The 12,925-nt window shown below is 39.9% G+C and overlaps 1 protein-coding gene across 1 annotated transcript in view; it reads right to left on the bottom strand.

The window, feature by feature from the left end:
• Positions 1 to 12,664, bottom strand: part of fam189a1 (family with sequence similarity 189 member A1) — a 158,500-nt gene extending 145,836 nt beyond the window's left edge. Inside the window, exon 1 of the mRNA XM_059354913.1 lies at positions 11,760 to 12,664. Coding sequence (XP_059210896.1) covers positions 11,760 to 12,065 — 306 coding nt within the window. The 5' untranslated portion in view covers positions 12,066 to 12,664. The remainder of the gene's footprint in view (positions 1 to 11,759) is intronic.
• Positions 12,665 to 12,925: the final 261 nt, after the last annotated feature.

Here is a 12,925-nt window from a genome sequence, read left to right as displayed (position 1 = left end):
AAGTGAATTACAGCTGCTCGGCGACACCTCGGCACGGACAGAGCGCTAAAACGACATGACATCATCACGCCACATAGCAGTTTAAACACCAGAGTGAGGTCACTGCAGAGAAAACCACCAAGACAAAATATGACAGCAAACAGCAGCGTGATGAACGATGGAATCCATCTAATTAGTTGATCAATATGGGATTGAAGACGGGACGGTCCGGCCCTGAGTGATCCGGTCTGAGAGCATGTGTGCTGACCGCACTCGCCATTTAATCCAAACTGACAAGATGAGTAAAGCAGCTGAGGAGCCACGGCCTCTATTGACAGCTGGGAGTTAGAGGCTGCATCCAAACAGAAAACAGCCCAGTGGAATAATGCTTTTATCACATTGTTTACAGCTGGACGGCCATCAGATCACAAGACACTGTCAAACCTGTGGTGCCATTTTATATCGTGACTTAAAGGTGCAGCTGTGCATGGCATTCACACCAGTTAATATATACATATATATATATATATATATATACACTGTAAAAATATATAATCCTAAAAAAAACGTCATGTCTGGCAGCACACACATACCATCAAATAACAGAAAAAGTTATTTTACAGGTAATTTCTTTAAATATAGAGATAACATACATTAAAAATCTGTATTTAAAAATATATGTGTAGAGGAACCATTTTTCCTTTAATATGACTCCATTTCATTATTATTCTTTTTTATTGTTTTTATAGGTGTATACTTATTTTCATATACTATGTATTTATTAGTCTACTGTTGAATAGGATTATGAAGGGAACATAAGTGTAAGTCTAAGTGTATTACTATTATAAGCATCTCCACCATGTCATATTTTATATTTACTGTCACTATATTTTACGTTGAATAAATAATACGTTTTTAAAAAATGACAATAAGTGTTCGCCATTTGCTGCCTTTTCATTTTTTTTTTATTATATTTTTTTTTACATGAAATTTAAAGTTTTACTGTAAAAAGATAATATTTAGTTATTTTACATTTAGCAATATGTGTATTTTTTATTTATTTTTATTTTTTTACATATAATTCACTGTAATTTAAAATTCAAGACCATTAAGCAATTGAATAATCCTGGGAAAAAATAAATAAATAAAGTCCCATTATATTAATTTACTGATTTCAACAGTTAATATTTTTAATAAAAGTAATTTACTTTTTTTCTTCCTGGTGTCACTTTTTAAACACATTGGGTACTCACATGCACGTGATACGGGATTGGCTTCAAAACAAAGAACAGAGAAGGCTGGTTTAAAACAATCAATCAATCAATCAACAATCATATCTTTACAAAGCATATACATGTTTCCTGCGTTATTTCTAAATATCTTGCACAGCACCTTTAAAGATGCAGTGTGCTACTGTGGATAAAGACGGCTGGTGACTGAGGCTCGTTGCTTTGTGTTGGTGTTCTGTACTGACTAACACCCCCGAGCTTCAGTATTTGACCTCCTGGAAATGAGACTCAACAATCACCCGTCTTCCTCCACAATCACAAACTGCACCTTTAAAATTTCACATTACAGAAACAAGCTTTCTTCTTCAGGTAAGAGAATGATTTCCTCTGAGCGTCTTCAACATATGATTGCTTGTGAAGGATCAGTTCACCCAAATAAAATAAAAAAACACCTTTTTTTAACACCTCTTTTCATCTCTTCTGCTATCTAGACATGCAGGTGGTTTTGGTTTTATTTGCCCAGTTTTCTCTCTGTTTGTCTTGCTGTTTGTGTATTCTGCTCTTGTTCTGTTGTTGTTTTTCCTGATGCGATTGTCTGCTCGCTACCTGCCCGACGCTTGTGTGCAAGACTGCACATCATCTATGCATGGCCGCCCATAACGGGGGGGAGCTCTCTGTGGGTGGTATATATTTAATATTTCTGGACCAAAATATTCAACATTACCTATCAAAACAACAAATATATGCATTGTAGTCTTTGTTGCTTTATTAAGATGTAGCCTGTTCCATTATAAAAACATCCTCTCCTCATCATTATTTTGTTTTTTTGCACCTAAAAAAGGCCACCTGACCTGAGATATTTAACCTTTTCAGGGGTGTAATGCTTGTTGTGAGTGCATGCAAGTTGTTTGAAGAGTTTGTGTGTTTGCTGCTGTGTTTTTAACATTCAACATTTCTTTGTAGCCCATTCATTGAAAAGACTTTGCCTTTGTATCAGGCCACTGTTGTACTTATGAATTTGTTTTTGACTGACCTGTCTGGCTTAATAAAAATATAAGATATCTGATATTCTACTGTTGACAATACAGCTCTGGACTGTCCCTGTAGCCAGGGCATTGTTACAGGAAAGATGCATTGATTTTGATTATTTTGTCACATTTCAATGCTGTGAGCAGCCATTTATCATGTTTTTTTTTATAATAACCAAAATCATTATCAAGAAATGCATGGAAAATGACTAGATATCAGCTCTTAAATTAAACTATTATGAGCTATTTTTGTTGTTATCATTATATTTGTCCAAACAAATGTACCTTTAGTTGTACCAGGTATTAAAATGAACAAGACATTGAAGAAAACAAAGGTGGTCTAATAATTTATTCCATGACTGTATGTTTAAATATCTAAAAACCTGGTAAAATAAAACTAAAGCCTTCTTCACAGTTATAGGTAGAGATTATCAAATGTGACAATAATTTTGACCAAATACCTCAAAATAAATACTGTGATGCTATTGTCGGGTTGTCTATTGGTACTTTTATTTATTTATAACATTTTAAATGATCATTTGTTATGTGGATATAATGAGTAAGTGGGTAGAACAGCTAGATAAATCTGGAAAATTCTGAAAATGACATCACTTTACCGTAATGCAGCCTTTAAAACGAGGAAAAGACGACATCAACAATATCCAAAATCAAAGATAATATCAAGTCAATATCAGGATGTTGATATAATATCAATATAATGTCCAGCCGACATGATTGGTTATTAAGACTGTGTATCGGCTATCGAGTTTTCTATCCAATGTTACAGAAATGTACATAATGTAAAGAACGCACCATCAGATGCATAAAATCTGAGTTATCAAAAAAGTTAAGAATTTTATGCAATCACAGCATTTCTTTCTGTGCAATCCGTCTTGTATGAATCTTTACATGTAAACTAATAAACATTGATGCAGAGTATTCGAGAATAGATGCAGTATCACAAAACATAATGTAACAATACTCAAACATCATATATAACTAAAACACACAGGAGGTTTTGGGTGAACTGCTCCTTTAATGCTTCCCTGTATCCTCATAAATATTTCATAAAGGTCTGAATTAATCCTCATCATGGATTTTAAAATAAAGTTGGGTTGATTAATAAATCCAGTAGCTTTTTTTTAAACACACAAATGCTGCACAGTAAAACAATATATTTATATTTGTTATGACTATAACTGCTTCCATTTTAATCTAAAAATTGCAGTACTTGTAACTTAATAATTCTCTCTGCCTCAAACCAACTGACTTGATAAGTTTTACAAGAAACAGTAAAATATTACAGAGCGGAAAATGAACTCTAGAAAGCAAAGCTCCACGAGTGTCACCAAAGGGACACAAATTACACAGAAATCAATGTGTTTCTAAGCTCAGTAATACACTGACTCACTAAATCCCACAGAACAAACACTCAAATTAATATTTGTTGGCCATTTGTGGACTAAATTACATTATTAGAAGTTTCACTGGATCTGAATTTATAACTCATATCGATCTTTTTGTAAAATAAGTCTTATAGAGAGCTTCACACTCACTTGACACTGTGGTGGAAGTATTGATATTCACTCTGAAGGCAGAGCGAGGCCACTGATTGAATCAGATGTAACATTTTGATGTTATGATTAAAAAAACCCTCAGAGTATCAGCATTCCTGACAACAACCACATCTGAATTTACTGCATTAAGTTAGAAAGTCTGTTTATCAAAATGATGACAGTTCTGAGCCAACGCTGCAGACACTTTGAAGTGTATGCATGTACACGTGTGTGTGTGTGTGTGTGTGTGTGTGTGTGTGTGCGTGCGTGTGTCTCTGTCTGTGTGTGTTTGTGTCTTAAGACCTGCTGCCAGGATACAAGCGAAACCTAATAAGCCAGTTAATGAATGATGATTCAGACTCCCCTGCTGCAGTAAGAGAAAAAAAGAAAAGAAGCAAAACCAAGCAACTAAACAATCAAATCAAAACATTCCATCTCTTTGTCTTTGCTGCTCCCCAATTTCTCACTCAAGAAACAACAAAAAGCATTTTCCAGCCACAACCAGATTAGATATAACCAAATCCAAAAGTCTTTCCACTGAAATGATTTCCTGTGAGAGGCCCAGCAGCACTGAACTTTATATAGCTGGCTTTCCAATCTCAAGACAGCACAAAACACACATGAGAAATTCTGATTTAGTTTTCTTATATAAAGCATAGACTGTATATAAAAGAAGTGGATGTAGAAGCCAATGCAAAAGTGCCTTAAATCTGCATTCTCTCTGATGGCCAGCAGGGGGCGACTCCACTGGTGGCGGAAAGAAGTCAAACTAACTTGATTTATTATTTCAGTAATCATTTTCCCAACAAGTTTATGGTCTCAGGTGTTGGTTTCAAGGCTTCTTTGATACAGCATGATGTTTATTCTATAAATTATGGTCCCATTTAGAGTAAAACAGACGATAAAGCAGGGCATGCTTTAGGGCGGGGCTAACTTGTGATTGACAGGTCACTACCACAGGAACCTGTCAATCAGGATAGAGGCATAGCAATGGCACTGTGTACATTTAAAAAGCCCTGAACTTGTTTTTGGGTGTTTTTGGGTGTTTTTCGTACAGTTTCACAGTGTTTTTTCATTTTATTAAAGTAAATTGTAACTATTTGTTCAACTAAAAATGTCCTATTTAGCATGTGGTTTGCAATAAGAGACACTATAAGGAGTTAGCTGTTCATTTTTTGTAGTAATTGGTTTTAAATCTGTTTTTGCTAGCAGATAGCTAGCCAGCGCTAGCGTTTCCATAGCGAACACTGAGTTACTTACTAACTGTTCCTGGCTGATATCATGTTTAACCTCAACCAGCTTCACCCTGTCGTTCAGATATAGTCACATTTTGCTCCAAAAAACCCACAATGCAAATGGGCAAAATGCCAAACATGAGAAATAGAAATGGTCCATAAACAAATGGGTGACGTCACAGCTGCTACATCCACTTCAAGACAGAAATGCCCCCAAAAATGAGCCTATATGAACTTACAGGAACAGCTGTGCTTTGAGCTAAATGCTAACATCTGCATGCTCACAATGGTAATGTAGCAGGTTTACTGTAACATTATGCTCAACATCTTAGTTTAGCATGTTAGCATGCTAATATTTGCTAACTAGCTCTAAACACAACATGCAGTTGTTGGGAATGTCCTTAGTTCTGAAGGTATTTTCTTATAGACCAGAAATAAACATGTCTAGGACCAATGAACGTACACATATTTCACAGGATATATGAAAACTTTGACCTCCTTGTGGCACTATATGAAAAGTCAGGAGAACACCAAAATGAGTAGGATTCATCCTCTGGGAAACATGATTTTTTTGTACAAATTTTCATGGTAATCCATCCAATGATAGTTGAAACATTTTGGTCTGGAACAAAGTAGAGACACAAGTCTAGCTACAAATAAGGCTGCTGCCAAATTCACTCCGATGTGGACTTTTGCCCTCCGTCCACACAGACAAACAAAGACAGTGAAAGCCTCCCAATATGCCCCCGCAACACAACAACCCCCTACAAAACACTTCGGAGCCGTCTATTCAAACACAAACACACACTCGGGCAGCTTAGTGCAGAATTTGCTGACGTTTGGTTCTGGAAATGCGGCAGAGAGAGCTGCCTCACAACAAACACCAAGAATACCGTCTTAAGCCTCCTTTGTTACAGCACAGTCTGTAGATTTGGGATGTTGGAGTGTTACTTTTGGAGCGACTGTGCACAAAATCAACATTCATCTTCTTCCACACAACTGAGAGGGCGGGGGAGGGAAAGTAAATCCCTCCCTGGAGAGGAGAGGAGAGGAGAGGAGAGGAGAGGAGAGGAGAGGAGAGGAGAGGAGAGAAGAGGAAGCATCAACATCTCATGTGACTTTGTAACTGATGCCTGCAGTAACTCCTTCTGATGGATTTACATATTCACATATTTTGTTTTGAGTGTCTTTATTCGCCCTGACAGGAAATGAGAAAGGAGAAGAGAGGCGGTTTGGACACTTGGATCAGTTCCGAGCTTTAATTCATGGAGATGCGAGGTGAACGGTAATTTGTTCTGCATGTCAGCCGCTGACAGCTGCAGAGGCCCTCTGGCTCGCTCGGCCACGTCGTTTCATTTATTGGGCCAAACACGGCAGGGGCGGCGTGATGCACCGCCAACAGGTAAAACCTGGAGGAGCGGCGAGGCCTCTGCAGCCTCCGAGTCTGCACTAGTTCGGCGTTTTCGTGGCTCTGCGTCATTTTTTTGTGCCACCAAAGTTGACATCTACAGGAAGCGACTGCGGGCTGGCTGCCTGTGTGCAGAGCTGAAGAGCTCCAGCAGGGCCGTGGGATGATTATGAGCGCAGGGTCGGGTGCGAGAAAGAGCAAAAGATATTCGTAGGATTAGTCTCCGTTGGGCAGGCGAGTGTGTGTGTGTGTGTGTGTGTGTGTGTGATATTATGCTGTCAGACACACGACTCTTAACATCAAAGCTGTAAAACATGTTTTTGTCCAGAGAGTGTGGAAATCAGGATGAGGGAGACAGATCCATTGATATGCACAACACTGAAGCATGTGTGTGTGTTTGTGTGTGTGCATGTGTGTGTGTGTGTGTGTGTGTGCATGTGTGTGTGTGTGTGTGTGTGTGTTTGTGCTCTACAGTGATTGCTCTGTGTAGGAAGTAAAGATTACGCGTTCTCTTGCTGTGACCGTGATGAAATCCCACAATGCCCGTCATCACACAGAGATCCTTAATGACGCCCCACAGTGACCACACACACACACACACACACACACAGTACACAAACAAACACACACACAGGGTTGAGGATTTGTTGTCACCTTCCTCATTAGCTGGGTTCACCAACGAGGCAGGAGGCTCAACATAAAGGCGTCAAGGTTCAATGCTTAACTGCATTTACAAGCTAAAAGAATGACGGCGGTGACGCTCGTCTGCAGGATAGAACAGGTTCGTGTAAACAACATGCACTAAAGCATTTATAACAGACCTTCACCGTACAATGACACACATGCAGCCGGAGATACAGAGCACTTTCCTTCTCTAAAACGAGGAATAGATTGCGCTCTAAATCTGTGTACAAATACACTCGTCTTATTAGACTAAATGAGAGAGCAGAGCTGCAGAAAGCATCAGATAACACCTACTTGAGAAGCTGCTGATTTTGTTTACTCAGATAAAAATTCTTGAGAACACAGACACAAAAGCCACTTTCCGGCGACAACCACAGATGATTCATAATCACTGTTATAAGTTGACATTTAAGACCAAATGCAATCTGTGCTGAAAAATATGTTTCCCGACCACGTTTTATATAAGAAGATCCTGTATGTAACAGAGCAGGAAGCCCTGCCAACCAACACATTTCCTTGTATTGTTTGTTCATATCCACAAATTTTGTTAGTGCCCAGTGATTTCTGAGAATCACCAGTGTTTTCTTACTTCTGCTCTTCTGTTAGGGAAGGGTAAGAGAGAAAACATCTTGTTTTCAGAGTGCATTAACTGTTTGTTTTGCACAAGGAAACACAAGTTTTACATTTGAGGAACATAAAAAACATGACTTTCACATAATCAAATATAGGTTATCATGTATTATAGATGTTTATCAATAATGAAATGACTAGAGGTTTCACAATAAAAGTCAGGGTAGTGAAGAGTTATCATTCTAAATATTAATTATCAAAACCGCGTTTTGAAAAGCTCACAGTAAATTCTGTCTAGCATCAACCAAAGTCAGCGTCCAGCCTCCCAGACAACCACTCACTTTGGTTTTTTTTGGAGGAAAGCAGTGACACAAACTGGTGAGAAAAACTTGATTAATGATACTGATAATCTTAAAAATGATTGTCTCTGTAATCATGATATACATTAGATTTTGGTGTGTTTTAGTTGGTTTTTGGACGTTCTGGATCATGACACTTACTTGACTTACATTGACTGTTTCACTTCTGCGCAAGTTCTTCAACTTACTTTCTGTATTTATATTATTGCACTATCTGTGTCGAAACATTTGTCAACTCTTATTAATAAACAACAGCCAAGAAGCTTAACGACAGAACTTAAAGCAGTGTTCATGACATGTTCAGAAATATTATAAATATTCAACATATTTGTGGCTCAAAAAGCATAGAGACTTAACATATCTTTTTTGCAGGAACGTGCAATGCCAACATTGATTCTAAGAGTCTGTTTCTGCAGGAGGCTCAGTGTTTTTTGCTGGTAAAAGCTCTTAACTTTACAAAGATCAGCTTCCGCTGTCTGATTGCTTGTGGGCAAATCACTTCCATCACCAGATGGAGACACATGATCCAGGTTCTGGCACCACTGTGGGCGAGGGTTCTTCCTCCAGGATGGTTGTTTTTCAGCATCTGACTCAGATTAAGTTACAAACCTGATGGTACGCAGTCTCCATCTGAGGAGCCTCTTCATAACAATTCATATCACTAACCGGCACAATTTGCATGCACACCTCTTCATTAGCGAGGTGAAACCTTTATTGTGTGCGATTAATTTATTTCTTAATTTGCGGTGTCTGTCGGTGCCGTCAAACATGATGTCTAATGAAAAACAACAACAGTTTTATTCGAAAGCAGATTTTAACCGCGAGTCAAAGTCAACGATCTATTAGTTCATCATCATTCGCCATGGAAACAGGCAGGTTAATGACCCCCCCAAAGATGAAATACTCTGTTTGTTATGTGATTTAAATGAGATTGAAGATGAGGTTCATGTCATGTTTTATTGCTCATTATATTAAAATTTAAACGATATGCTTTTCTGTGAAGTGTCCTTCATCTCTGGATGGATGATTTCTAATTAAGCTTGAACTGTGTTTAGAAAGGCAGGTTTTGTTTACAGGCCTTTCAGATTTTAACTTTCCAGGTTTTGTTTACAGACCTTTCAGATTTTAACTTTCCAACAGTCCTTGAATGGATCACAGGCTAAGAAAGTTTCCGTTAGAAAAAGTAACCAAAACAAAGCTTAAAATTGGGATATTTCTGTCAAAGTCACTTTATTCTACCCGTCTCATTTAAGTTGTTGACAAAAAATAAATCTGTTTTGAATAACTAGACCCTTTTAAAAACATTAAATTCTGCAACTGTGAAGCCTTAATTGATTCTCACGGTCAAATAGTCACTGAAAATCAAATAGAATTGCAGGCTGTTTACACAGAGCAGAGAGGAGAGGACAGGAGAGGGTGTAAGATGTAAATCATGGGTCTCAAACTCACTGGCCAATTGCGACCCTTGTGACGATATTTTGTGGCCCCCACCTTAATATGAAAGTTTAATGTGAGTTTTATACGAATTAACTTTTTTTTTGTAATTTTGTGTCTTTTTTTTTAAATAATTTTGTGTCTTTTTTAAAAATAATTTTGTGTCATTTTTCAATAATTTTGTGTCTTTTTTGGTAATTCTGTGTCTTTTTAAATAATTTTGTCTCTTTTTTTAGTAATTTTGTGGGTTTTTTTTGGCTCATTTTGTGTCTTTTTTAAAACAATTTTGTGTCTTTTTTTTGGTCATTTTGTGTCTTTTTTGGTCATTTTGATACTGCCTCAAGCAGCCCCCAGATAATTTGAGTTTGAGACCCCTGATGTAAATAGTTCAATACATATAGCATGTTGAGACCTTTTTCTCAATACTCATGACAATAATGTAACCTAATTTGCCGCAGTAGTAGTAGTAATGTTCTTGTCTGACAGATGTTTCCCCTCAGCAGTTGTAAATGTAGTGTTTAGTCCAGGTGTCCATGTGGGCTAAAAACTAGCATTTGCATGAGATAATAACTGACAACGAAGATGCACGAGGTTCTGGTTGCACACAGATAACTGCAGCACAACAGGCTGCCAGACCTCAAATCAGCCCGAGGCTCTGATGAAGAATGCACGTTGACCTTTGCCCTCTGACCCCTGTGGTCTTCTGACGATTCCCCTGTAACTATACACTCCCACACACTCCAACACATGTCCTCCGCTCCCTCCCCCTCACTCTTCTCCTTATCATACAAGAACATCCATCCATTGACACTTTATGTTTCCATCACTGCATTATGAAAAGCCACACACACACACACACACACACACACACACACACACACAGATGGCCTGTGTGCCACAGACCTCCCCTCACCCCTGCACTCTGCCCCGCTGCCTCTATAATTAATGGGGCAGCGCTGCTCCGGGTCTCTGGCAGGAAATCAGAGATGTGTGCATTCATAAATATTTACGGAAACCACCATGAAAATTTCACATGAAGAAGAAAAACACAACATATCCCACTGTACACTGTACACAGAGGAAGGAGCTCTGCACAGGGTTTAAAATACCCTCCTACTCCACTGTGTGTACTTGTACATTTATCTCTGTCGGAGACGATTTCAGTCTGAGGCGTTGAGAGCGAGGCCTGTTGAAGGTTCACACTTGGTTTTAGGGTTCAGGTTAGAAGCAGGTTTGGAGTAAGGGTCGGGGTAAGGTATTTAGTTGTAATGGTGAGGATTAAGGTAAGGGGCTGGAGAATGAGTCCTCACAAGTATAGGCTTTGCATTCTCACAACTGATTGGCTCAGATTGGCTCCAGAATGAATTCAGAAACCTAGTTTCCTTCAGGCCGGCCCCCTTTACTCGATTTGTCGACTAAGGCTGTTTTAGTCTTAGTCGACTGAGATTTGTTTAGTCCATTAGTCATTTTTATGCTTTTTTCATGCTGAATGGCTTATTTCAAGAATGCATGAGCACATCTCTGGATTTAACCTCTTAAAACCCACCTGCATCATCATTGCCCTATCTGTGTCGAAACATTTGGGAAAGCTCATTAATCAACAACAATCAAGAAGCATAGTGACAAAACTTAAAGCAGCGGTCATCACATATTATTAATATTCAACATATTTGTGGCTCAAAAAACGTAAAGATTCAACAAATGTGTTTTGCAGGAAGGTACAGTGCTAATATTTATTCTGCTGACTGGGCTGATCATATTGTATCGTGATAATATCGCATCATTGGGCCTGATGATTCACACCACACACAGGTCTTCTGTTATAGGGCCAGAGATTTGGCTCAAAACGTCTTTACCTTACCTGAGGACCGGTGAGTTTTAAGAGGTTAAAGTGGAGCTTTTGCATGATTCTTTGTGGAGAAACTCATGTCTAGATCTGTTCATTAAATCAACCAAGCCAATAGTTGACCAAGTTGTAAGTGTGTTAGCCCTAATTTCTGCTATTTGAAATCCAAAACTCACTAAATCAAGTTAGAATATCCCTTAAACACTGATTTTACAGCAATATAAACATTTTATGACATTTTGGCCTGCCAGTCAGCAGCCAATGAGACCAATGACAGGTGACAAAGAGCCCATAAATACATGATATTCATGCTCCTGCCATGCTGTTAGTGATGCTGCTACTACACCTTCTTTCTTCTTCTTTATGAGACAATAAAAACTTAGCATGTTGTGTGATTGGTGCCAGCAGCGTTGTGTAACTGTTGTACTCACAGAGAAACCAGCCCAGAAGGGACACGAGTGCCGGACTCTGGGTGACGTGGTGAGAGCCAGAGCCGCGAAGCTGACGGCCAGGATCAGGCTCCCCAGGACCATCTGAGAGACCCCCAGCGCCAGCATGATCCGGGTCCGGGTCCGGTACTCCCTGAGCCGGGACAGGCTGCGGGACAGCGACGCGGGGCTCAGGGAGCCCGGGCCGCCGAAGCCGTGGCTGCTGCCGCCGCCGCGGGGCAGCGCGTTCACCGGCATTGTCACTGAAGGGAAGGACACACAGATGGAGCAGATAGAGGACAATAACATCCACAGACAGCCGGGTCGGTGAGAGTCCGCCTGCAGCGCGCTGGATCACGGTGTAACTGCGAGTCAGAGTCCGGTGTGGCTGATCTCCATCAATTAAGACGCGCTGCTCCAATTAGAGATGCGGAAAAAGGTGAGAAAAGAGCGCACTGGACGAGGCACCAGATGTTTACCATAACAACACAATAAGTGGGAAGATTTTCAAGTCGAAATGCGCGAAATCAACCGCAGGAGTTTTCGGCGACTGCTCCGGCAAAGAGCCCATTCCTCAAAAGTCAAAAAAGGCAATAAGCAAAAAAACGCACCATCCTGCTGTCAGCCAGCCTTGCACCATTGTCATGCTGTCATGCTCGCCTCTGCAGCTCTCCAACTACTCTGAAGCGAGAGGGGAAGACGCGTGCAGGAGGAGGAGGAGGAGGAGGAGAAAAAAGGTGCTCTCCTTGAAGATTAAACAGAGAAAAAACGTTGAAATCACGTCGTTTCGTGTTCAATAGTGGCTGAATATCCGCAGTTGGGAACGAGCAGCACTTCCTGTGTATGTGTGTGTGTGTTTGTGTGTGTATGTGTGTGTGTGAGGCAGCAGCAGACGACAGCAGATCTAACAGCCAGGACAGGAGATGCACACTGCGTATTGGAGATGTGCCACTGTGCGCGTCTTCATGGCGGCGAGCTGCGCGGAGTGTGTTTTACTACGAGAGTGGAGGAGGGGAGGTGGGCTCTCTACTATCAGCCAGCATCAAGAAAACCTGCGCCTGATTTGTTACAGGCTGCTGGTGATGTAGTGCAGCACGATCATCATCATCATGAGCATATTAGCGCACCAACACATGAGCTGCAGCTTTAGTAAAGAGTGCACGTTTTGT

The sequence above is a fragment of the Centropristis striata genome, chromosome 2 (genome assembly GCF_030273125.1).
Source record: "Centropristis striata isolate RG_2023a ecotype Rhode Island chromosome 2, C.striata_1.0, whole genome shotgun sequence".
NCBI lineage: Eukaryota > Metazoa > Chordata > Actinopteri > Perciformes > Serranidae > Centropristis > Centropristis striata.
Note: the sequence above shows the minus strand (reverse complement) of the source record. Positions and strands in the feature narration are given on the sequence as shown.